Source organism: Triturus cristatus, chromosome 11 (assembly GCF_964204655.1).
Source record: "Triturus cristatus chromosome 11, aTriCri1.1, whole genome shotgun sequence".
NCBI classification, from domain to species: Eukaryota; Metazoa; Chordata; class Amphibia; order Caudata; family Salamandridae; genus Triturus; species Triturus cristatus.
In genome coordinates this window covers 149,099,636-149,126,268 of record NC_140594.1, presented here as the reverse complement: position 1 = coordinate 149,126,268, position 26,633 = coordinate 149,099,636, and the positions used below count along the sequence as shown (strand labels likewise).

The window sequence follows — 26,633 nt, the reverse complement described above, 5'->3', positions numbered from 1 at the left end:
TTAAATAAAGCTTTTATAGTTATAGGAAGGGCATCTCAAACTGGAAAAACATTTCAGGGTGAAAAAAATAATCTGCTAAACGTTACAGATAATCGGAAAATAAAAAAACGACCACTGAAAGAAATGGAGAAACCGTTTCAAACTCCTGTCTGAAACCAGTTTTAAGGGCAGACCCCACACTCCAGGAACATGTTAAAAGGAGTTACAAAAACATAAAATTAGACCAAATACCAGTGGAAGGCATTATGGTACAGGGAAAATATTGCCTGTCTGAAAGGTGGAGTTTCACGTTATTCAGATTCGCAAAACTGCTTCAGGTTTGGTCCCTTCACATCTTCTCAGACGGGATTTTGTTAAAAGTATTACTGTTTAAAAGATCAGTAACCTATTTCTAATCTACATTTGTTAAAAATCAAATAGGAGAAATGGAATTTAATATTTAAAATATTTTCTGAAAAAAAGTGCCTCTTATTTAAAGTGGTATGGAACACCGTACCTGGATTGGGTGATTTAGTGTCAAGGACAATTAATGAAAATCCCTTGATAGAGGTCAGATGATACAGCATAAGGGATACATTTACAAATAAATGCATACTGCAGTATGTCTTCAACGTTGTAAAAATAGGCTGACATGAAAAAGGAGATCAGAGCATATTTTACAATACGAAGGCTAACAAACGAAGGATTGTCAATTGAAGACATTGTATTTGTGAACTGTGGACAGCAGGAAAAGTTATCACCTTCAGAGGTTTGGGTCCTATGTGAAGACTGCATCATGTTAGAGCAAAGTAATTAAAAAACGCACTTGCAGCAATTGCTTTCTCTGAAAGAAGAGTGCAAGGGTCATGGTTATTTTATATAGCACTCAACAGCAATTCTAAGGGCAAAGCTTAGCTTTTTGGGTCAAAGCAATCCAAACATGGCATGCTTTAGAATTAGAGGAGATCAGATTTATTTATTAGACATGAAATAACTTACCAATTTCACAGACTTATTGTACATCTTAATATAGTCATTGGAGAGAAGAACTTCTTCTATTTTGAAGGTAACACCAGTAAAACTCAACTGCCTTGCTATGTACATCCCTCTTAGTTTCATGTCCATGGCAACTATTTCCATTGCTCCTACGCCCCTAAAAATAAAACAAAAGTTAGAAAAAAGTACCATGTACAATTCAGTAGTAATTTAGGTTAAATACTAGGACAAAGAAGCAAATGCCTAATAACTTTATGAGCAAGGCCCCTTGCCAAGAACAAAAATTTTACATTCTTCTAATAGTCTTTACTTGTTATAGGAACCCTAACTAAATTCATGATCATTGAATATCTCAACCTAGGATAGCAGAACTATTATTATTATTTTGTTTTAACAAAAGAAAGTATATTCACTAGTAAGATATCCATCTGTTTTAGTAGTTATATAGTTTTAGCTCAATTGATGGCGAACTGTTTGGACCCAAGCTCAAGTCTATTCTGTAACACATCGTGGAAGGAGGACATCTAAGAAGCTAATCTACTCTGAAATGCAAGAGTTTATAGTCACGAGTCCTATACTATCTATCATAGCAGTAAGGCAACTTTTAGGAACCAGAAGTTTCCATATTAAGCAATATGAGGCTTTTACATCAATCAATCCCTGACATTATTCTTTCTAATTTAACTTTTTTTTTTTTTTTAAAGGATAATGTTACTTACCCAGGAGGCATCTGTTTTTGGCATGTAGAGCTGTAGATTCACATGCATTGCATACTCCTGCCATCTAGTGTTGGGTATGTTTGCAAGTTGTTTTTCTTCGAAGAAATCTTTCTAGTCACGACGTAAGGGGACTCGTCCTTTCGGTGATAGTGCGCATGGGCATTAACTCCATTATTAGATTGTTTTCCCGCAGAGGGTCATAATGGAGTTAGTAAGTGAAGAATAGAGATGTCCATGCATATGTATGTAAACTGAGAACTGCAATAACTACAGGAGACCAGCGAGGCGGATGGGCGCATGTGAATCTACAGCTGTACATGCCAAAAACAGATGCTTACTGGGTAAGTAACATTATCTGCTTGAGGCATGTGAGCTGTAGATCACAATCTTTGCATAGACTATACAGCAGTATACTCCCAAAGCGGTGGATAACTTGTAGTTGTTTGAAACAGTGTTTTAAGTACTGCATGGCCTACATTAGCTTGTTGCCTCGCTAACACATCTACACAATAGTGTTTGATGAATGTGTGCGGTGTAGACCATGTTGCTGCCGTACAGATGTCAGCTAGGGGAATATTCCTTAAGAAGGTCATAGTAGCCCCTATTTTGCGATTGGAATGCGTTCTAGGGCGTATTAGCAAAGTTATTTTTGCTTTCACATAACATGTTTGGATACATTGCACCAGCCATCTTGCAATTCCCGATTTAAATATGGGATTGCCTTTGTGTGGTAGAGAAAAATGAACAAAGAGCTGCTTTGTTTTGCAAAATTCTTTTGTTGTTTCCACGTAATATAGTAGAGCTCTTCTAACATCAAGAGCTCGTCCTGCTACAGAATCAGGTTGAGGAACGAACACAGGTAACAACTGATTGATACGATAGGCAGAAACTACTTTTGGCATATGGCGGTTGGGGTCATTGTCTACACTGCTAAGTTAGCATAAGCTCTGTTGCCATGATGCTGCTTTTGCACATGTTACTAAAGGAAAATGCTACTTACCAGTATGCATCTGTTCTTGGCATGTAGAGCTGTAGATTCATATACTTTGCATAGATCGCCATCTGGTGTTGGGCTCAGATGTTTGCAGTTTGTTTTTGTTCAAAGAAGTCTTTGTAGTCACAAGATAGGTGACTCCTCCTTACAATGAAACTGCGCATGGGCATCAACTCCATCCCCAGATTGTTTTCACCATAAAGGGTGATGATGGAGTTAGTAAGAAATAGAAAGAGATGTCGATGTGTGATGTATCTAAGTAAGATAACACTGCAACAGATAAAGGTACCCGGGGAGGCAGGTGGGTGTATATGAATCTACAGCTCTACATGCAAAGAACAGCTGCATACTGATAAGTAGCATTTTCAGTTTGAGGCATATGAGCTGTAGATTATATACTTTGCATAGACTATACAGCAGTTTTGTTTGTGGCGGTGGCTAACCTGTATCTGTGGCAGTGGTTTGAAAAAGTGTTCTTAAGACAGCCTGGCCCACACTAGCTTGTTTTGCTTGCACATCTACACAATAGCGGTTTGTAAATGTGCGCGGTGTAGACCAAGCTGCAGCTTTGCAAATGTCATCTAAGGGAATGTTCCATATGCCGCCCATACAAGCTCCTAGTCTGCACGTAGAATGAGCCCTAGGGGGAATGGTTAATGTACGCTTGGCTTTAAGGTAGCATATTTGGATGCACTTAACAATCCACCATGCAATACCTGCTTTTGAAATGGGATTGCCTGTATGAGGTGAGGAGAAAGCAACAAAGAGGTGTTAAGTCTTTCGAAAGGATTTTGTTCTTTCAAATGTAATAGAGTAGTGCCCTTTTAATGTCTAGCGTGTGAAGAGCCCTTTCTGCCACGGAGTCTGGTTGAGGTAAAAATACTGGTAGTTCAACAGACTGGTTAAGGTGAAAGGCAGACAACTTTAGGTAAAAAGTTTGGATTAGTCCGGAGAACCACTTTGTTGTGATGAATTTGCAAAAAAAGTTCTTGCATGGTTAGTGCCTGAAGCTCACTCACTTTTCTAAGAGATGTGCTGGCTCTAAGGAAAGCTACTTTCCAAGTGAGGAATTGTAGTTCACATTTGTGCAGAGGTTCAAATGGTGAGCCCATGAGCCTTGTAAGGACGATATTAAGATTCCACACTGGAGAGGGCGGAACTCTAGGGGGAATTATTCTTTTAAGTCCTTCCATAAAAGCTTTAATAGCGGGTACTCGAAACAAAGACAAACGTTGTCTGTTTTGTAGATAAGCTGCTATTGCAGGTAGATGTAGTCTTATAGATGTATATGCTAGGTTACAGTGTTATAGGTGTAACAGATAGCAAATGTTTTGATTGAAAGCGTCTAATGGAGTGATTTGATTGTTTGCACAGTAAATTACAAATAGTTTCCACTTCGCTGCGTAGCATGCTCTGGTAGTAGGATGTCTAGCCTCTTTAATGACGTTCATGTAGTCTGGCGGGAGACTAAGGTAGCCAAACTCTAAGACTTCAGGTGCCAGATCGCAAGGTTGAGTTGACTGGGATCTGGAAGCCTTATCTCTCCATGGTTCTGAGCAAGTTTGGAAGAGAGGTGTAGAGGAACTACTGACATTTCTAATAGGGTTGTGAACCAGGGTTGTCGAGCCCATGTGGGAGCAACCAGGATTAGTGTGAGGGAATGTGGTTTGAGCTTCCGAACCACTTATGGAATGAGTGGGAGAGGCGGAAAAGCATAAGCAAATTTCCCTGACCAGTTCATCCATATCGCATAGCCTGTGGACAATGGGTGTGGATACCTGGACGCGAAGGTTGGGCATTTTGTGTTTTGGTGTGTGGCGAACAGATTTCTGGGTAGCCCCACATTTGAAAGAATGGAAGAAGAACTTGAGGATGAATTTCCCATTCGTGGATCTGTTGTTGACGATTGAGCAGATCGATGATTTGATTGTGTACTCTTGGGAAGTATTCTTCAAGGAGATATAGGTTTTGTGGAATGGCCCATTTCCAAATGCGTTGAGCCAAGTGTGAAAGCTGTAGAGTGTGTGTCCCTCCCTGCTTTTGTATGTAGTACATTGCTGTCATGTTGTCCGTACGGACTAAGACAGCTTTGCCTACTAGATGGAGTTGAAAGTATTTTAATGCCAGAAAAATCGCCAGTAATTCAAGGGAGTGTATGTGGAATGGTTTTTGTTGTGTAGTCCATATGCCTTGAATGGTAAGGTTTTGGAGAGGAGCTCCCCAGCAGGCGAGCAATGCGTCTGTTAGCACTATCTGTGGAACCGGGTCGAGGAACGGCCGCCCTTTGGAAAGGTTGTGTGTGTACCACCAGTGCAGAGAGCGATATGTGCGGCTGTCCACCAACACCAGATCTGTTCACTGACCTGGAGCCTGGTTCCATTGATGTGCTAATCATTCCTGTAGAGGACGCATGTGAAGTCTTGCATAAAAGACTATTAGGATGCAAGAGGCCATCATCCCGATTAACTGCATGAACAATCGAGCTAGTAATGAGTGTTGAGGCTAAAATTGGGATATTAGAGCCTGTATGTTGCGTATTCTAACTGGGTTGGGGGTATGCTAGAGCTTTGGAAGTGTCTATTGTAGCTCCTAGATACATTTGTGCGTTGGATGGTTGGAGGTGGGACAAGTCGTGGAGCAACTGAATTGTTTTGCGGGTGTGGTGAATGCAGCTGCTGTGTGACTTGGCTTTTATGTGCCAGTTGTCCAGATATGGGAACATGTGAATGTGTTGTCCTCTTAAGTGAGCTGCAACTACTGCAAGGCACTTGGTGAAGACTCTGGGTGCTGTAGTCACCCCGAACGAGAGGACTTTGAACTGGTAGTCTTGACCGTCCACCAGGAACCCAAGATATTTTCTGTGAGCTGGATGAAAGGGAATATGGAAGCAAGCATCCTTTAAATCCAGAGTGGAAAGAAAGTCGCCTTGTTGAAACAATGGGAGCACCTGTTGGAAGGTGACCATGTGGAAGTGATCTGACTGAATATAGAGGTTTAGTGACCTGAGGTCCAGTATTGGCCTGAGAGCCGTCCTTTTTTGGAATTAGGAAATATAGGGAGTAAATTCCTCTGCCCTGATGAGGCAAGGGGACTGGTTCTATTGCATGTTTTTGTAACAGGGAGAGAACCTCTTGTTTTAGGAGGGTCAGATGTTCAGATGAAATTGGACGTTGCCTGGGAGGAATATTTGGGGGAGCGGAGAGGAGTTCTAGGCAATGACCATTCTGGATAGTTTGTCTTACCCACCTGTCTGCTGTGATGGAGTTCCAGACAGAACTGTGAAAGACGTCCCCCATCAGAAGTGGAATGGTCGGGGGTAGTGCTGGGCAGTCACTGCATGGTGGTAGAGGAATTACGGGTATTAGCTCTGGCTCTTCCCCTAATATTGTTCCCTCTGTATCCTCCCCGAAAATATCCTCTGGAGGAGTTAGATTGATTGGGACTTTTGTAAGATGAGGAGGGATTTTCGGACGACATTGTTTTGGAGCCACCCCTGCAAAAGGAGCGGCGAAAGGAACCCCTGCTGAAAGGTAGTTGTAAGGCCCCAATGGACTTAGCAGTCTCTGTATCTTTCATTTTCTCCAATGAAGTATCGACTGTAGGTCCAAAAAGATGTTGTTGATCGAAGGGCTGATTGAGTATGGTGGTTTGAACTTCCTGATTGAATCAGGAGATTCGAAGCCAAGCGTGCCTACGCAGTAATAAGCTGGTGTTAATGGCACAAGATGCCGTATCAGCCGCATCTAGGGCGCATTTTATGGAGGTGTTAGTTATAAGTTTGCCCTCTTGAATGAGTTCATTGACCTTGTTTTTGTGTGCCTCTGATAAGTGTTGCAATATTTTTTCCAGCTAGTCATAGTGCGCTCTGTCTTAACATGCCCTTTAGCATGGGCAGGGTGTGGGTGGATTTTTGCGAGGGTGCAAATGTTTCCACTAAGAAGTCCTCTCCTAGGGGATCAGCGTGTAGTTCCACCCCATGGTAGTGAGCAGCCCTATTAATAAGTTGTGCAAAACCAATGTTATTAGGTGGTGATCACCTGGAGGGATACAGATCAGGGTCATTGTGTAGATCTGGATCTTGATCAGTCATCCCATGGGTCCGTGTCCTGTGGTATGTTATGGTTGTCATCATCCCCCAGTGTATCCCCATCCCCACCATCATCATCATCCTGTGGTGCAGGTGAGTGTGTAGGTGATGGTGAGTTTGCTAGTGAGATAAATTAGTTAGGATCAGGAGGAGGAGGAGAGGGAGGTATATAAGGGAGAGAAGGGTTAGGACCCATGACCTTGCATTTGAGAGGTATGTGAATCCTCTGGGAGGTCTAGTTTCCGTTTCATAGGAGGTTTGGTGAGAAGGTGGGCAATTTCGGGGTCAATATGCAGTGTTTTCTGCTTTGGATCCGAAAATTCTAGAGAAGAAAGGTCTGAGTGATACGTCTTGTTTTGGCGCCGGAAGCTTGGGCGTAGAGTGTTCCTTAACAGGCTTAAGCTGTCAAGGTTTTGTAGGGGTTTTTGACTCCGAAACCTTTGGTGAGTGAGTTTTCGGCTCCAAGATTTTCTTCGGCTCCAAGGCTTTCAGTTTGTCCTGTTTCGGCTCAGAAGCTTTGTCTTTTGGTGGCTTCAGTGTCGAGGTTTTCGGCGTTGAAGGTGTCTTCGGTGCCGGCGATGAAGGGTGGGGCCCCGGCTTGGTTTTAGGCTTTGCTGCCGAAGATGTATGTTCGGTTCCGGAATGGGGCTGACTCGATCCAGAGTCGGAAGGCTTTTGTTTCGGTTTTATAACCGGGACCAAGGGCGGGGTGTCTAAAGTATGCTCCCTGTGTCGACCAGAGCTCAAGGGCGAAGGTGTTTCTGGAGCCTTAGGTTTGGTGGCAGCCTGGATGTTAGTACTCACTGTTAAGCCGGGGTGACGTTCTGCTGGTCTTCCTTGGAGTCGTCTGCTTCAGACACGGAGATATCCCCTTCTGCAGGTTGGAGTTCTGGATGGACAGTAGAACCAACTCAGAGGATGTCTGGAATCTAGCTGCTGCAGGACATTTCATGACGTCGAGCCCGACAATCACGGATGGTTTTCTTCGACCGGAATGATGTTCAGGCCTCGCAGTGCTTTTCCTCGTGCTCGGGGGAGAGGCAGAGGTTACACACTTTGTGTAAGTCAGTGTGTGGGAACTTAGCACCACACTTGGGGCATTTTTTAAACGAACTCCGTTCCATTGATAGCCGGCGTGGTCGGCATGGGTAGGCCCTACGGCCCGGTTCAAAGCACTTGGTCGAAGATTTGAAGTTGAAGGATGCGCCTCGAAAGGGGAACACGATCGAGAACAATACCGCCGAGTGGTGAAGGATTGCGTGAAGGGAGTTCGAAGACTATACAGACCCGGATCGCAGCAAATCACATCCGACCCCGATGGCGGGAAAAAACAAACTGAGGAGGGAGTCGATGCCCATGCGCATTATCATTGTAAGGAGGAGTCCCCTATCTCGTGACTACAAAGACTTCTTCAAACAAAAACAAACTGCAAACATCCGAGCCCAACACCAGATGGCGTTCTATGCAAAGTATATAATCTACAGCTCATATGCCTCAAACTGACTATTTTGAAAGACTCGGTTTGTGCCTTTCACATGTGAACTTTCTGCTTTCTGCGTTCTCTGCCAGTTCCTGGTGTTTAGTCTTAACACAGAGTGCAAGGTCGATAAACAATGCCCCTTGTTATTCTGTTCTGGTCAGTCCCTAGCACTTAGACAAAATATGCTACACAGCTGCGTCTGCTGGAGACTTGTGCTTTGATATTATGGGGTTGCATGTTGGTTTAGCACACACTTGGTGAGGGACCTTTCCAGGGAGAAGAGCTATGCTGTTTTTATGATGTAAAACTACCATCTAGGCACTAAGGTATGGGGTCTGCTGATAAAGCCCAGAGATCTTCCTTTACATAAGAAGTCTTCTTTCTAAGGGGAGGGTGGTTAGGCCTTATAGTCCTTTATCCACTGTCTGTATACAATGACATCCCCTTTCATAGTCTATGCACTTGCTACAATGCTGTTTTAGGTTTATGTGTTTTGCTGCTGGTAGTAGCTTGTATACAGCATTATAGAGCACTATAGTTAAAATAAACATTTTAAACTATAAGAAAACAAGTTACTTACCTGTAACTACAGTTATCCAGTATTGGTATCTTTCACAGATTCACATGCCTGAATCATTCCCCTTTCGCCGAGGTGGGAGTCCCACGGTAAATTACAAAAGTAGTGCCATAAGTAAATAACAGTAGTAGGCTAAAAGAAAAAAGGCCTAATGCCTAAATCTTAGAAGCCTATCTACATCATTATAGTAAAAAGAACCAAAAGTTAGCTTCAACAAATCAGCTACCGGCACCCTCTAGGACACTCTCAGCAGAGTCAGTTGTCCTCAGATTTTCTTAGCACAAGTGGGAAGTAAGTTTCCCAAATCATAAAGAACTGACTCACCAGGGAGGAGGGTGGGTGCATGTGAATCTATGAAAGATACCAATACTGGATAACTGTAGTTACAGGTAAGTAACTTTTCTTATCCAGTATTGGGGTATCTTTCATAGATTCACATGCCTGAATCAGAGTAGCAAGCAGTAAGCCAAATGTATTGTCATTTGCGGATGGTGGGAGACAAGTGTTCATAAACTCCCAATCTGCATCCACAGTGGTTGAGGATTTTTAAAATAACCAAGCCTTTAGAAATCAAAATCTATATTAAAAGACATTACCAAAATAAAGCATGAATACATAAATATTAACATACAGATATATCTATATATCCAGTTCTTTAAACATATAAACATGTATGTTACATGAAACATGGTAGCATATAAAAGAGAAGAAGTACCTGAATATGATCTTAATGAAAGATGGCATAAGACCGCCTGTCCAACAGCTGCATCATCTTGTGGCGCAGATTGAAGACAGTAATGCTTCGTGAACATGTGGACATTTTTCCATGTCGCAGCACGACAGATATTTTCCAGAGTCACTCCAGCAAACAATGCTGTAGAAGCTGCCACAGTCCTTGTAAAATGAGCTTTGGCTTTCCTCTGTAAAGGCTTGTTGGCCTGGTCATGGCAGAAGTGAATCGTAGAAGCCAACCATCTGGCTATTGTTGCCTTTGTCACTGCAGTTCCAAGTTTTGCTTGGCCATAGGCCACTAATAGTTGGTTGGAACGTCTGATGTCTTTAGTTTTCTGTAGGTAGAACAGCGCTTAACATCCAGAGAGTGTAATGTTCTTTCAGTTGGAGTAGATGGATCCGGAAAGAAAGTTCTTAATCTTACCGGTTCATTCAAATGAAATTGCGACGGTACTTTAGGGATGAATCTAGGATTTGTTCGAAGGGTTACGTAGTCCTGAGGGAAATCTAAAAAGGGTTCTGTAATAGTGAAAGCTTGGATTTCACTAACCCTTCTTGCTGAAGTAAGAGCCAGCAGAATGGCAACCTTCCAAGTGAGGAATTTGAGATCAGCTTTGTGGATCGGCTCAAATAGTCGTTTCATTAATTGCACTAGTACGGTGTTGAGTTCCCACTCTGGAGGGGGTGCTCGCACTGGAGAGAAGGTTTGGAAAAGCCCTTTCATAAATTGTTTGACAAGTGAAGATGAACAGAGAGAAGGAAGTTTACACATTTTCTGAATCTGGAAAGAGCAGCAAGATGGACCTTGACCAATGAAAAGTTAAGTCCAGACTGGGCTAGAGAAAGCGAATAAGGGAGAATTTGTTCCGCAGGAGCTTGAACTGGGTGAATATTATTCCATTTCAGGCGATAAGTATGGATTTGGCCAAAATTTCATGGCAGTCCTGTGAAATGTTGAGGTCTTTGAACTCTAAGAAATCAGGAGCCATGCGTGCAAGTGCAGGGACTGTGGGTCTGGATGAACTACTTGGCCTCTGTCCCTCGACAACATCGTGGGCGTCGGAATAAGGTGAATAGATTTGTCTTGAGACAATAGCAGAAGTTCCTGGAACCAATACTGCCTTGGCCAATGGGGTGCAATCGGAATCAGACGGGAACCCTCCAGATTCATCTTGCGGAGCACCTTCGGGATCGATGGTATTGGGGGGGAAAAGCGTATGCACAAATCCCTGACAATCGCATGGACAGGGCATGCCCCCTTGAGCCCTGTTGAGGGAACCTACTGGCATAGTATCAGCATTTCTTGTTCTCCCTCGTTGCGAATAGATCCAGTGCTGGTTTGCCCCAAGCCTGGAAAACTAGGTTCGCCTGCTTCTCCTCCAGTTCCCACTCGTGACAGTCCGATTGAGATCTGCTCAACGTGTCCGCCAGAGTATTGTGGAGACCCCCGACGTGTTCGGCTCTCAGGGTTATTTTGTGGAATGCGACCCACTCCCACAATTCCTGAGCCTCCTGCGAGAGCGTAGCTGATTTTGTTCCTCCTTGTTTGTTGATGTAATACATGCTGGTTGTATTGTCGGTACGGACCAGCATGGAGGAACCCGCGATCCTTGGGAGGAACGCTTGCAGAGACAGAAAGATGGCGCGGAGTTCCAGTCTGTCGATATGCTGTTTGTGTACTTGAGACCATTTTCCTTGAATCTGCCAATCTTGCAGATGACCTCCCCGTCCCGCCATGGAGGCATCGGTTGTTAAAACAAAGTCTGGAAAGGTTGGTTTGGAATGTGAGACCATGGGCCAAATAAGCTGTCTGCGACCACAAATGCAGAGAATCTATCATGCGCACCGTGACCCTGATGGAATCGAACGAACCCACGGCTTGTTGCCATTGAAGATGCAACTCCTCCTGAAGAGGTCTCATTTTGAGCCGTGCCTAGGGTATGAGATTTATTGCAGAAGAGCACATCCCTAGAAGTGAAGCAAACATCCAGACAGAAACTGACATTCTTGAGATTTAAGTTGCTGATTTTGATTTGACGGTCGTGTGACAAGAATGCTTTGCACTGGACCGTGTCGAGCATTGCTCCGAGAAAAGGAATGATCTGGAGTGGACGCAACTGCGATTTGCTCTAGTTGAGAGTCAGCCCCAGAGAAGCGAAGAGATGGAGACCTACTGTTGTGGCATCCTTGGCTGCTTGTTCCCAAGCACCTTTGAGCAGCCAATCATCGAGATAAGGGAACACCTGTATTCCTTGAGATCTCAATGCTGCTGCCACTGATGCCAAGCACTTCATGAAGATTCTGGTTGCCGATTTCAGCCCAAACGGGAGCACTTTGAACTGATAATGGGCGCCAGGCACTGTGAAGCAAAGAGATTTGCTATGTTTGGGGTGGATAGGGATGTGGAAATACGCATCTTCCATATCCAGAGAAGCCATAAAATTTCCTTCGTTTAGACAGCTTAAAATCTCGGAAAGCGTGACCATCCGGAAACTTTGCTTTTTGAGGAATTTGTTGAGCTTGCGGAGGTCCAGAATTGGTTGCCATTCCCCTGACTTCTTCTTGATGAGAAAGAAACGAGAATAGAAACCGGTTCCTCTTTGAGATGATGGAGCCTTCTCTATTGCATTCTTGAGGAGCATCGTTAAGGCTTCTTTGCACAATAAGTGAAGACGAGAGGAGGGGGGGGACCCCTGGGCGGAGTTGTAGGTGGCTGTTTGATGAATTCCAGGGTGTGGCCATTGGTTACTAGGTCTAGAACCCATCCGTCTGAAGTAATTTCCTGCCACTTGTGACCAAAAGCTGACATTTTCACACCCACGGGTAAAGAGGGTAGTCTGTGTGAGAAGTTGGCCTGATGTATGATGTCACTAGTTCTAGTGTACACCTTATATCAGTCCAAATACCCTTATGGTGATTGGTTGTAAAGTCAACCTTATAGACCAGCTATCCTAGTGGTAGCATGGACAAGAGCAGTCTTAGGCTAAACTCTGAATGGCATGTGAAGCCAGCTGTGATACCATATATAATCCCTTGAATACCAAATGAAAGGACACCACAACAGATATATATATAAAATAAAGTGTATTTATTCTAGTCAAACCCTCAGCACTCTTTATGAGATTAGAGGTAAGTACAACACAGTCTTATTTAAGCATACATTAAGTCACACAGGTAAGTAATACAGCTAGGCCCTAGGGGCCACGCAAACCATATACTAAGTAAGTGGTATAAGGACCACTGTCACGGAAATAGAATAGGCCTAGGCCTAGGGAATCGCTGGGGCTACACTACACTAGCGTTAGTTAGGAAGTGGGAGGCCCACGGGATTCGTGTGCAGAGTGAAAACACTCACGCGTAATGCGTAAAAGTCAATAGCAATAGTACAGTTTAGAAAACGGTAGATTTAGGACACTTCCGGAGTAGCTAGGAAGTTGAGACTGGAAAACTAGACACTAGGATAGTCACTATCCTGATGAGCGCCGGAGTACCCAAGTTACCTAGCCCACAGGCTGCGGGTGCATAGGGGTGAAGATGCGTCGGTTTTCGTCGTCGACTCCTATGGATGCCAGAAGAAAGATGCTGACAGGCAGTCAGTGAAGAGTGTCCGGTGGATCCCAAGGCTGGGATCAAGAAGAGAGGAAACCTGCAAGCAGAAGGGACAGAGTCAAGGTCACTAGCCAGTGACCACGTGGAACCAGGAAGGAACCAGGCGATGTTGTGAAGATTGCAGGTGAAGGTGAAGCTTGCCGCTGCAGCCAGGAGGACCAGGAAGCGTCGAGGACGACCAGGAGGCGAGCTGTCCCACGAAGGCTCTTGCTGTCGGCGGCGTCGAAGTTGGACTAGGACTCACCAAGCCTTGGCAAGCTGAACCCACGAAGAACGGAGGACTTGCTTCTGGTGCAGACCAGGAAGGTCTGGGGTGCTTCTTCTTTGCAGAGAAGCGGGAGCCAGTCAGGAGGAGCCAAACCAGCGCAGAAGATTTCAGGGAGCGTCGTCACAAAGGCCACCAGCCAGCGGGCAAGCAACCGGACAGACGCGGCAAGCAGGGAAATGCAGAAGGGCCCCACGCAGGACTCGTGGAGTGTGGGGGGCTGATCTTCGGTGCAGATGGTGCTTGGGGTTGGGGCTTCTCAATCCCCGGTGCACAACTTCGAGGGTGCCTCAGAAGCTGCGCTTTAAGTTACTAGCCACTTTTCCCAGGTAGCCGGTCCCACGTCGCTCGTCGCCTCCACGGATCTCAGCTTCGCTGTAGATGTGGATCAGGGTCGGAGAAGTCTGGAAGTCAAGGCTCTGGTCGGGCTCTGCAGTCGGTTCCTCGTAGAACGTGGGCAAAGCAAAGGGTAGTCTCTTGATGGTGCCTGTTTGCACAGGGTAGCCACTCCTTGGCTACAAGGGAGATTCTTCAGTCTTCTTCTTTCGTCGAATGTCGAAGGTCCAGAGTTTCTGTTCAAGTTTGCAGGTTCAGGATAATCTAAAGTCTTGAGGCCCAACTCCCACTCTTATACTAATCTGGGGGGCTGGGATACCTGCTAGGTCACGCCTTATGGGTGGGACCTGGGAGGGGGTGGTTACACCCACTTCCCTTTGTCCAGTTTCGCGCCAGAGCTGGGGCTGGAGTGCCCCAGCGCCGGTTTGAACTGGACTATGCAAGGAACACCTTGTGTGCCCCAGGCATGTCTCATTCCTTTCAGCCCACCCTGCCCCAATACACTAAAGGCTGTCTGGGGAGGTGCTAGAACCTCCCCAAGCAGGAAACCTATTGTCCAGGCCTCCCTGGCTGGGATCACTCCCAGCTGCAGGAGGTCAGACTTGTGTCGTGGCAGCAGCATCCATTTTGTGATGCTGAGGCTTTGGTCAGAGGCTAACAGTGAAGTATGATTTTAACATGTCTTTCCCTCTAGAAGGGGGGAATAATATCCTCATGTCCAGAAATGGCATGGGGGTATTATTCCACAGTGTTAGACACCTTACACGACATGTTTCGATAAAGCCAAACCATAGTTACCATAACCGTCTAAGATTATAAGGCACTTTAAGAGTATATGGTAGGCTATATCATAGAACAGCTATAAGGACTTGGTTCCGAAAGCTGCAGACAGGCTCAGCTCATGCTAGAACACCATCTCACATGTTACCAAGCACTCTGCCTCCAGGATTGTTCAGGCCTGCCATAGGAGTGACTGATAGGTACACATGTGTCTATATGTAAGTTAGGTATAGGAATACTACACCTAAGCAAGGGGTGATTACACGACCTTGCCCCAGCTGAGTGATCAGCCAGTTGTGTCAGAATGGAAGGCCAGGCCAGGGGTGGCATAATACATGCTGCAGCCCCTGGTAGGCCTAGGGTACACCTATGCCCTGGGTACCTAGGGTACACTGTACAGGGGGCAATAAGGTGATCCTATCCAAATGGGTTATGCACCTAAAGTACATAGTATTAATTTAGAGAGAGAACAGCAGGGCTGTGGGTCTGATTAGCAGGCCCACAGCCACATCCAAGTCGAAAACCAGTAAAGCAAAAGCAAAAAGTGGGGGTGAACATAGAAAGCAGACCCTACTCTCCTACAGTCTGGCTGGCGTCCTATGTAGATCATGGTTTCCTGTTGGTATCTCGACCTTGATTCTGTGATCGTTTTTTACCACCCTGACTGGAGAAACTAGCCATGAAGATTGGCGGTATGATGACGGGCTGTAAGGCTGTCTATACTGCGATTGATACTGCCTATTATTTTGTAGTTTTTGGTATACTCCTCTTGAAGTAAAACCACGTCCTCTTGCACCTCTGTAAGATCCGCGCCTGTATTGAAGGGCGCCTAACGATCTAGCGGTATCCGCATCAGCAAGGAGGGCCTCATCAATGTATTTTCCAAATAAAGACTCGCAGTCATAGGCCATTTCTAAAATCTTTGTTTGCACTTCCGGCCTGAAAGTTCTGGCTTTAAGCCATCCCTGGCGTCTAAGCACTGCAGCACCGGCAAGCTGATGAAAGTTGGTGTTCACAATGTCCAGAGCCCAATCTATAGTTTCAGATGCGGCCCGTTCTCCCTCCAACAGACTCTTCCTTGCCTCTTGTCTACGGTCTTCAGGAATGAGGTCAATAAGTCCCCCCATATCTGACCACATCTGACTGGCATAACGACCGATTATCGCCAGAGTTCGCAGCTCTAATAGAGGCTGCTGCCATAGTAGAGAATTTTTTTGTCTATAAGGTCCAGCCTCCATCCTTCCTTATCAGGCGGTGTGGTGATAGGCGTTGCAGGATTTTTAGATCGTTGTTGGGCAGCTTGAGAAATGACTAAATCTGGTCATGGATGACCAATCAGACAAGATGGGCTGGTAGCAGGAGCATGGTACTTTCTCTATGCGAGGAAGTACTGCCAGAATAGACGCAGGCGTCTTCATGATCTTAACCCCTTCATTCCAGATATAGCCAATGATTGGAACAGCTCGCGAGATCTTTCAAAACTCTTCCTTGAAATCATGAAAAAAACAGTCTGTGCGCTCGACTGTAACAGGCAACTGGAATCTAGCTGCCGCTCGCTGCATCAAATTATGAAAGGCCCCGATGTCCTCAGGGGGAGAATCAGAAGGCAGAGGAAAGGGTGGAGAAGGCATCGGTAATATATATTCATCCCAGGGATCCGTAATATTAGTATTTTCAGGTAACTCTCCCTCTTCAACCTCCTCTTCAGAGGATGTAGTATCATGGCGCACCTGTTCAGATGGACCTGAAGGATGAGCCGGTGAAACAGGAACCTCAGACTGAGGTAACGGATCAGGGATCACCGCTGTTGGAGGTGGATTTTCTGGGACAGCCTGTTGTGGGGGAAACCTTTGACGGTAATCCGTCAGCATGGCCTGGAGATCCTGTATGAGCGTTGGAAGGAGGTGACTCGTTTCCCTGTGGCGCGACTCCCTTCGAGGAAATCTATGGTATAGAACCATAAGCACTTCTTGATAATATTGCTCCTGGTAATCGTCGTCATCATCGTCTTGACACTTGATGTTAAGCTCAGAAGGATGGTGAGCTGTGCCAAATGATCCCTCATCGTCTTCATCCTCAGAGTCCTCATCTTCAACTTAAGTTTCCAAAAGGTGTGAAGGCAAAATCAGAGAGATTTTACTGTAATCGTCTCTTTGAAAAGTTTTGAATTGAAAAGGTGCAGACAATATGGGCGTGGATTGTGAAGGCAAAAGTAACATTGCTGATACCGGAGATTGAGTTGGTAACGTCGTCGTCCACAGGCTCTTCGTCGTCGACAGGATAGTCACCGATGGGATCGGTGTCGACGGGATCGTCGTCCTCGGGATTGTCGTCGCCGACGGGATCATCGCTGATGTGGTCGACGGGACCGTCGTCGACTATGACATCGTCGACAAGGCAGACGTCGACAACGTAGACCTCATTGATAATAATACCTTAGTCGACGGTGGGGGCTTCGTCGACAGAACCTTTTATTCGATAGAACCTTTCGTCGATGGACTCTAAGTCGACGACTTCCTTGTCGACTATTCTTAAAGAACAGGCTTCTTAGTCGTGATTGAAACTCTAGTAGACAGAATAGGCGAAGTAATGGCCATCGTCGAGACAATAGTCGACGATGGGGCAGAAGTCGTCACAGAAATCGTCGACGATGGAGTCAACGTGAGAAATTTAACATGGCTTTTACTCACGGTTTTTGAAGTAGATAGCCTCTTAAAGATTCCGCGTTTCTGACCACTCATCCCACGCCTGAGTGTCTGGTCATCCAAGCCTTGACGTCACAGAGTGCTTTTCCCACAGCTCCGTCGGATAAGGACTCTAAGAAAACTGGAACAGTTCGGTAAGCGGTTGTTCTCTTCGGCCAGCTTGGGGCTTAGGTCGGTGAACACTACCTGCTTATTGGACCGCCATTCCCAAACGGTGTCTTGAGGCGGTCCATGCTGTACTTTCCTAGGTGGTTGCTGAGGGTAAGGATGCGGCTAAATTCGCCATTCGGTGTGGTTTGGACACCACTGACTCATTGGGCAGAGACATATCGACAACTGTGCCGCTGCGTCGCCATGCCAGGTTGCGATCTACTGGGTTCTCGCCCGATGTCCAGCGCTCACTCATGAATATGCCCTTTGATGGCACTCGCCTGTTTGGCGATAAGGCTGACAGTGCACTGGAGCGTTTTAAGGACTCACGGGCGACAGCTAAGTCCTTGGGTCTTTCCACAAAGAGCCCATCCACTCCTGGTTTTCGTTCCTTTCGTGGCCAAGGCAGGGGCGCCCAGGCACGTTCCTTCAGCAAGCCTGTGAAGAACCAGCCTAAGCGTGGCCGCAGCTTCCGCAGGGGCGGCTCTGGGAATCAGTGTGGGGGTCAGTCCACCTCCGCCGCTTCTGCCTCCAAACCTTCCTAATCCGAGCTTTGTGGAGCACCCCACGCCCGTGGGTGGCAGGATTTGCCATCACCTCCCCCACTGGCACGCTCTTACATCGGACAAGTGGGTGTTGCAGATTGTCCGCAAGGGTTACTCTCTTCCCTTTCAGTCCGCCCCTCCAGCCATGCCACCTCGGTACCACCGCTTGTCGGGGGACCACTTGGCAACCCTCCTGCAGGAAGTTGCGGCCCTCTTGGCCAAAGGGGCCATCGAGTGCGTTCCTGGGCCAGAAGTAGAGTGTGGTTGTTATTCCCACTACTTTCTGGTCCCCAAGGACGAAGGGGGTCTGCGTCCCATCTTGGACCTCCGGAACGTCAATCGCTTCCTCCGAAAGGAGAAGTTCAAAATGTTGACTGCCCACGACCCTGGAGACTGGATGGTAGCATTGGACTTGCAGGACGCATATTTTCACCCCCCCGTCCTGCCGGCGTTACCTGCGGTTCACGGTAGGCCAGGAGCATTTTCAGTTTGCCGTGCTCCCCTTCGGCCTTACCAGCGCCCCTCTGGTGTTCACGAAGGTGATGGCGGTGGTTGCAGCTCACCTGCGCAGGCCAGGGGTGTCAGTCTTCCCTTACCTTGACGACTGGTTGCTGAAGGCAGGCTCGCCCCAGGCAGTTGTCAACCACCTTCAGACTACGGCCGACCTCCTGCATTTGCTGGGGTTCTCAATTATCGTGCCGATGTCGCACCTGAGTCCCTCTCAGAAGCTCCCCTTCATCGGAGCGGTTCTGGATTAGACGCTGTTTCGGGTTTATCCTCCTGAGCAGCGAGTCTGGGATATTCAGGCTATGATTCCAATCTTTCAGCCTCTATCCTGAGTTTCAGTCAGGATGACCCTCCGGCTCCGGGCCTGATGGCCTCCTGCATCCTGCTGGTGCCACATGCCAGATGGCGTATGCGGGCTCTGCAGTGGGACCTGAAGTTCCAGTGACACAGCATCAGGGCAACCTGTCCGATCATGTCCAGATCTCAGAGGGCACTGCACGGCAATTGCAGTGGTGGAACACGAATCGTGATTGGGTCAATGGCAGATCCCTCTCCCTTCCCCAACCAGAGCACAGTGGTGACGGATGCGTCCCTCCTGGGATGGGGAGGCCACTTGGGAAAGGCGGAGATCAGAGACCTCTGGTCTCCGGCGGAGTCCCGGCTCAAATCAATCTGTTGGAGCTTCGGGCGATCCGACTTGCACTGAAGGCATTCCTTCCCTCTGTCCGGGGAAGTGTCATGCAGGTGTTCACGGACAACACCACCGCCATGTGGTATTGCAACAAACAGGGCGGGGTGGGGTCCTGGATCCCATGTCAGGAGGCTCTGCGCCTCTGGACATGGCTGGAACGTCAAGGCATTACCTTGGTGGTTCGACACCTGACAGGTTCTCTGAACACCAGGGCGGACAAACTCAGCCGCCGGTGTTTGATGGATCACAAATGGAGTCTGCACTCGGACGTGGTGCAAGGTCTCTTTCAGCAGTGGGGAGAGCCTTGGTTAGATCTATTCGCCACCGAAAAGAACACGCAATGTCATCAGTTCTGCAAGTTGGAATTTCCAAGGCGGCACTCGCTCGGCGACACTGTCACGAGTGGAGTTGCAGTCTATTGTACGCCTTTCTGCCTATCCCACTTCTGCCCAGAGTGCTGAAGAAGATTCGGTGAGACCGGGCCCCAAGCCATCCTTGTGGCTCCGGATTAGGCACGAAGATACTGGTATCCCGAGCTGCTCAGCATGGTGATCGATCCCCCGATCCATCAGCCTCTTCGGGAGGATTTTCTGTCCCAGCAACAGGGGACGGTCCTCCACCCGAACCTGTCCAGCCTCCACCTCCATGCGTGGAGATTGAGCGGCGACAGTTGACAGCTTTCGATCTTCCTCTCGAAGTCTGACGTCATTCTTGCAGCCAGGCGTCCCTCCACTAAAACGGTGTACGCCTGCAGGTGGAACAAGTTTGTGGCATGGTGCACAGCAAAGGCTGTGGATCCCCTTTCTGAAGTCCTTCTGTTCCTTCTTTCTTTGGCCCAGCAGGGCTTTGCTCTGGGCACTAACAAAGGTTAACTTTCGTCCATCTCCGCCTTTTTACGGCTTCCAGATCAGCCTTCTCTTTTTAATTCCCCAGTTGTTAACCATTTCTTGAAAGGCATTACGCACACGTTTCCTCCGGTGCCGTTCATAATGCCTCAGTGGGACTTAAACCTTGCCTTGACGTATCTGATGTGCGCTCCCTTCGAGCCACTTCATACCTGTCCTTTGTGTCTTTTCACTGTCAAGACGGCCTTCCTGGTAGCCATCACCTCTACCAGAAGAGTGAGTGAGCTCCAGGTCCTTTCTTCCAAGCCTCCTTTCCTTTCTGTTCATCCGGACAAGGTGGTTTTAAAAACCTGTCCTTCTCTCTTGCCAAAGATTGTCACACCCTTCCACATCGGACAGACCATCACTTTGCCCACCTTCTTTCCGCCTCCGCATCCTTCAAAGGAGGAAGAGGCGCTCCACCGTCTGGACCCAAAACGTGCATTGGCATTCCATCTGCAGCATACGCAGCAGTTCCGGGTGGATGATCAGCTTTTTGTTCGCTACGTGGGCGCCAAGAAATGTCGGGCTGTGCACAAACGGACTATCTCGCGGTGGGACGTTCTGTGCATCAAAGCATGTTACTCTTTGGCCAAGAAGGAGCCTCCTGTGGGGCTGCGAGCCCATTCGACCAGGGCAACTGCAGCCACTACTGCATTGGGACGCGGCGTTCCCTTGCAGGACATCCGTCAGGCAGCTACGTGCGTCTCGCTGCACACGTTTACCAGGCCTTGACAGTCCGGTCCGGAGAGACTGCTTCTTTGGCCGTTCTGTTCTCCGTGACTTTCTGGTGTAATCTGTTCACAGACCCTCCACTGGGGTTGGTATTGCTGGGGTATCTATTCTAAGGTAAGGAATCTATCAATAACGTGTCTCTTTCAGATGCACAAGTTACTACTTGTTTAACAATATATCTGTAAGAGACATTAGTTAGTGATAGATTCCTTACCGCCCCACCCATCCTCCTCGTTCTGCGAACTGATTCTAGGGTTAAGGTCATCCCCTTTCAGGGCCCTAGTTTCATGGCACCAGTGGTCAGTTTCTTGCATGGCTCTGCGTTGCTGGCGCAAAACGTTGTGTACAGAACTGACGTCAGCACGCATGGGTGGCGCCTAAGTAGTCTCCGTGACGTCATCTCAGCGCTTACGACGCCAGCGACGGACGCGGAGCCGCAGGAAGCCACTTACTGACACGCAACAGTACTGCTAGCAAAACTTTCCGGATCCAGTCTGACGCCTGGGGATTATTCTAAGGTAAGGAATCTATCACTAACTAATGTCTATAACAGATATATCGTTACACAAGTAGTAACTTGTGCAGCAATTTCATGGAGACTCTTGTTGGTAAGGATTGGTTGAGCTGAAACCGAGTGAGGAGAGACTAAATACTGAGAATTCTGGCTGCATTGGGAGATGCCAGAGTTGGTTGAGTGTATGGTGGCTCCCAGATAAGTGTATGGTGGCTCCCAGATAAGTGTGTGTTGGAAGGCTGCAGATGGGACTTCACTGTAAACCCTAGTTGATGTAGTAAGTGAATTGTGGCTTGAGTGTGTTAGAGACTTCTGGTAAGTAGTGGCTTTGATAAGCCAGTCGTCCCGGTTTGGGAAGACATGAATATGCTGTCTTCTCAGATGAACTGCGACTACTGCCAGGCATTTGGTAAATACTCTGGGAGCAGTCGTGACTCCAAACAGTAGTACTTTGAATTGAATAATGTTGACCCGTTATCACAAATCTGAGATACTTGCGATGAGCGGGGTGAATTGGAATGTGGAAATGAGCATCCTTGAAGTCTATAGTAGACAAAGTCCTCTTGCTGTAGAAGTGGGAGCACTTGAAGTGTTAGCATGTGGAGATTTTCTGACGGTATGTAGTTGTTTAGTTCTCCGAGGTCCAGAATAGGTCTCAAGAAGCCGTCCTTTTTGGGAATTAGAAAACACAGGGAGTACACGCCTGATCCTTGCTATTGTAACGGTACAGCCTCTATGGCTCCTTTTAGCAAGAGAGGCTGGGCTGCCTGTTTGAGCAGTTGTAAATGTTCTAGTGACATTTTGTGAGAACGAGGTGGAATGTTTGGAGGATTGGTGGTAAGCTCCAGGCAATAATCATGTTGGATAATTCCTAACACCCATTTGTCTGTTACGGATTGCCAAATGTCTTTATTTCATTTATTTGAAGAGTTTTATATAGCACTGGCTCCACCCGGAGGTATCAAAGCGCTTTACAAGAGGATCAACGAGATACATGTTACAAATTACATCCGTTACAAGAGCACAGAAAAGCAAGGAGAACACACAAAAAAACAATGTTACGGAAAATTAGTCAGAGGGAGGTGGGAAAGGAGACAATGGGGAGACAAGGAGAACTGTGCTCAATGTCCGGCTGGGTAGGTGACGGCTGAGGGGGTGAACCAGGGCCGATCTCCTCTATAGCTGTATGGCAGCTCCACCGGGCCAAATGGGGAGGAATTGTAGAAGATGTCCCCTGACAGGTGTTTAATGATCGGGGGAAGGGTAGGCACGTTACTGCATGTTAGGGGGAAGGGGAATTACGTGTTGTCGAACCCTTGCCCCTACCTTTGCCATTGTTCTCTCTGTATCCACTTCCAAAGAAGCCTCTTGTGGAGGAAGATGGTTGCCTTTATACGAGCAAACATTGTTGTCTGCGGATGTAGTCTTGGACCCTCCACGGTAGGAGCCACAAAAGGAGCCATGATTTGAAGAAGTCTGTAGGGCTCCCATCGATTTAGCTACTTCAGTGTCTTTTTTCAAGTTTCTCCAATGCCTGATCTACTTCAGGGCCTAAGAGATGATTTTTATCAAATGGAGTATTTAAGATGGATAGTTGGACTTCAGGTTCAAAACTGGGAATTCTTAACCAGGCATGCCTCCTGTGTAACACACTAGTGTTAATCTCTCGAACTGCGGTGTCAGCAGCATCTAAAGCACATCTAATAGAAGAATTGAAGATGAATTTTCCATCCTGTACTAAATCCTGAGCTTTAGCTTTATGCTCATCTGGGAGATATTGGAGCAATTGCTCCATTTCGTCCCAGTGCGCTCTATCATAACTGGCTAAGAAGGTCTGGGTGTTGGCAATGCGCCAATGATTTGCCCCCAGGGCAGACTACTCGTTTACCAGAGGTGTCTAATAATTATAGACTTCGTGCCTGGGGGGGGGAGGTCCCCTGAGGTTTGCAAATTGGCCAATTTACTGGCATTAGACACAACCAGTGAGTCTAGTGGTAACTGCCCCTTAATAAAGACAATCAGATGGAGCAGGCTTATACTTTTTGTCTATTCTGGGAGTGAGAATAAGAGCACGAATGCCGACGAATATATCATCGGCATGTCTCAAAATGCCTTTGAGCATAGGGAGAGTCCGACTGGATCTGTGTGAACTACTTAAAGTTTCAAAAAAGAAATCTTCTTCTAGAGATTATTTGTGTAATTGTACCCCGTGGTATTCTGCAGCTCTAGCAAGTAATTCTAAATACCCTATATTGTCGTCAGGAGGGGAAGGCTTTGTAGGGTAAAGGTCTAGGTCATTACCTGTAGGTGAATCCGTATTGTAGTCTTTCCAGGGATCCACATGTAAACGAGTTATCATCATCATCATCAGGCTGTGGTGGTAGAGAGTTGGTGTGATAAGTAAATGCTCTAATGCTGGAGAAGGTGGTGAATGTGTAGGGGAACGTGGAGGAGGAGAAAGGTTAGTACCGACATCCTTCCTCTTTAAAGGAATTGTATAATGCATGTCCTCTGATTCAGATTTGCGCTTCTTTGGCAGTTTGGTAAGAAGATGTCCTGTATCAGTATTAATGTAAAGTTCCTTTTGTTTTGGGTCTGACTTGGAAGGTGGGAAGTAGAGAACCGAATTCTGCAGCGTCGAAGGAGCATTTTTCAGTTTCAGCACCGAGGACTTCGGTGCCAAGGTGGAATTACCTTTCGGCGCGGAAGGTTTGGGTCCCTAAGCCGTTTTCATTGTCGGTGTCAAGTGTTTCGGCTTCGAAGCAGTCTTTGGCTTCAAGCCCGAAGGTTTTGACTTGGTGCCTGACTTTGGCCAACTCTATCCGGAGCCAGAAGGCTTAACAATTTGTTTTGGTGCCGAGCCGGGAGGCGGGGCGTTAGAAACATCTTCTCGGTGCCGACCGTAGCCTGAGGGCAGAGGGGGAACCGAAGCCTTCTGCTTGGTCTGAGTTGGATTTCGGGGCAAGGGGTGTTCGGTACTCACGGGATGTTGACCTTGAGGTATGTCATCTTCCAGGCTCTTCCTGCCCCTTCTTTTCGGCCCCATGTGCATCGATTTCTCCTTGCTCGGATCCTTCACCGAAGATGGCAGCCATGTATTCGATGTTCTGCTTTTGCATTTCAAGACTTCAAGCCAGACGTTCGCAGAGCGTTTTCTTCGATCAGAAAGATCTGCACACATCGCTGTCTTGTTCGATGTGTTCCATAAGCACAAGTTGCACACTAAGTGCGAATTGGTGCGCGGATACTTTGCGTGGCACAGAGCATAGAATTTGAATGGAGTTTGTTCCATCGATGGCGAGTTAGACCAGACGGCCTTTCACGAGTCGTCTGAACAAAATAGAAATTTTCTTCGACCGATGCACAGAGAAGTGGGATACGCGTACGAAACACCAACATGGGTATAGTGGATATAGGTGGCTATATCGAAGTGGGTATAGTGGATTGGGCACCGAGTGGAACCCGAAGAAGCGTTTTGAACCGGAGCGCAGCAATACATGTCCAACCCCGATGGCGGAAACAAAACTATCTAACAATGGAGTCGATGCCCATGCGCACTATCACAGAAAGGAGAAGTCACCTTACCTCGTGACTGGAAAGACTTCTTCGAAGAAAAACAACTTGCAAATATCCGTACACAACACTAGATGGCAGGAGTATGCAAAGCATGTGATCTAAAGAGGATATTTGGGATCTCAGTCACCTTTTCAATAACTATTGCCCTATAAAATACAGGAAATCTAGCATCTAAACAATCCATTACCAGATGGAGACTCCTATAGAGTTAGGCTAACAGAGAACAAATAAGTAATTGCACTACAAGTCTGAAGCCCATGTGATTAGAAAAAAAGCATCCACGGTAACCTTAATTTGAAATGTAAATAAGGTAAGCAAGGCAGCAACCTGGAGATCAGTGTAAGCATTTGCAAAATCACTATTGCATAGGCTCAAACTTGTGACTGCATGTACAAGTAGGACAGGCATCCTTCTTTAACTTGATGCCCTAAGCTGGTAAGTGTCAATGTGACCCTTTCAGTCGGTCCTGTCAAAAGATGCTCTTAAGATACCTTGCCATCATGTTAAGTGTTCATGAATATCTGCACATTCTATGTTGGATTAGAAAATCTTACCTACATGTAATTCTGGTTCTCAAACATAAGAGTGCTTTTAAAAAACATAGTAAACTCTCTGGGTGTCATGGACCTAATGACCCAGGAGTCTTACTGTTTTGTTTTTTATTGTTATGGTACTGTGGTGCAATTGCACTCCCCTAGGAACATCACCTAACTACCCCCAAAAACAAAATCTTTAAAGAGTGCTAGTGGGGCATTTGGGGGCACTACTTCAAGGAGCAGAGAATAATAAATGAGTTAAAAACATTTGGGGGAGAATTTGGCTGTTTCGGTGCCCTATCGGGTCACCCAGGTATTTATTTTTTGCTGGGAGCTGGGGCCCATTCTCGGTGCCGGTGGGAGACCGAAAACGATTTCTTATTTTAAGCAGGGGTGGGGACGGGAGAGATACCACCACATCCCTTTCCAAGCCTATACTGGACCCGGGGACCACATCTGATGGGCCTTAGTCTTTAAAGGGAGAGGGAACGCAGTCCCCATCTCAGAGCCTTCACAAGCCCAGGGGACCCCATCTATGAGGCATAATGTGGTTGCCCCAGGGCTCACCCAGTGCACCAACACAAATTTGGGGGCTGCACCCCCATGTGCACTCATCATGGCTGCAGCAGGAGCTGGCTTTGCTACTGTCTAGCGTGAGCAGGGTTTTTTTTGGGCTCTGCTCCCATCGGACAGGAACAATCTCTTTCCCTGCTCTCAAGTGCAAGGGCAAAAATATGTGCTGCCACCTGATGGGAGCATACAAATTATCCCTGCCTGCATGCTCTTGTAGGCAGGGAAACTGCCCTCGGGTGGGCTCCTTGGGACATCAGTGGAGCCAGCCCCAGAGCATGGGGTCCCCAGGGCCCTTCAAGGTTCGGGTGCATTTACCACCTCCACACCCCCCCACTTAACAGGTTTAATTAATGCGCAGGAGCCCACACTTCATTTTAAAAATATAAATAGTTTTTGCGCAAATCTGCGGATACACTGAATTTGCTGCAACTTTTTTTTTTTTTTTTTACTGACTGTGTCCCTCTGAGACCAACCACACCAGGCCTAGGAGGGCAGGTTATACTACTTTCCTATTTTTTTTTTTTAAACCTTTGGACTGGGTCTCTAGTCTTAAGATGGCTGCCCCCCCACATCCTCGATGACGCAGCGGCAGCCAATCCGATCTTAGTTAAGCGTGAAATATACAAATTTTTTATAATTGGGCTTAATTTCTCAAAAACTACT

At 46.9% G+C, this 26,633-nt stretch overlaps 1 protein-coding gene across 7 annotated transcripts in view; it reads right to left on the bottom strand.

Moving 5' to 3' along the window:
- Positions 1–26,633, bottom strand: part of SBNO1 (strawberry notch homolog 1) — a 1,282,279-nt gene that overhangs the window by 878,923 nt on the left and 376,723 nt on the right. For all 7 annotated transcript variants that reach the window (XM_085634811.1, XM_085634813.1, XM_085634807.1 and 4 more), the window contains one exon: positions 979–1,132. In XM_085634811.1, the coding sequence (XP_085490937.1) occupies positions 979–1,132 (154 nt within the window). The remainder of the gene's footprint in view (positions 1–978; positions 1,133–26,633) is intronic.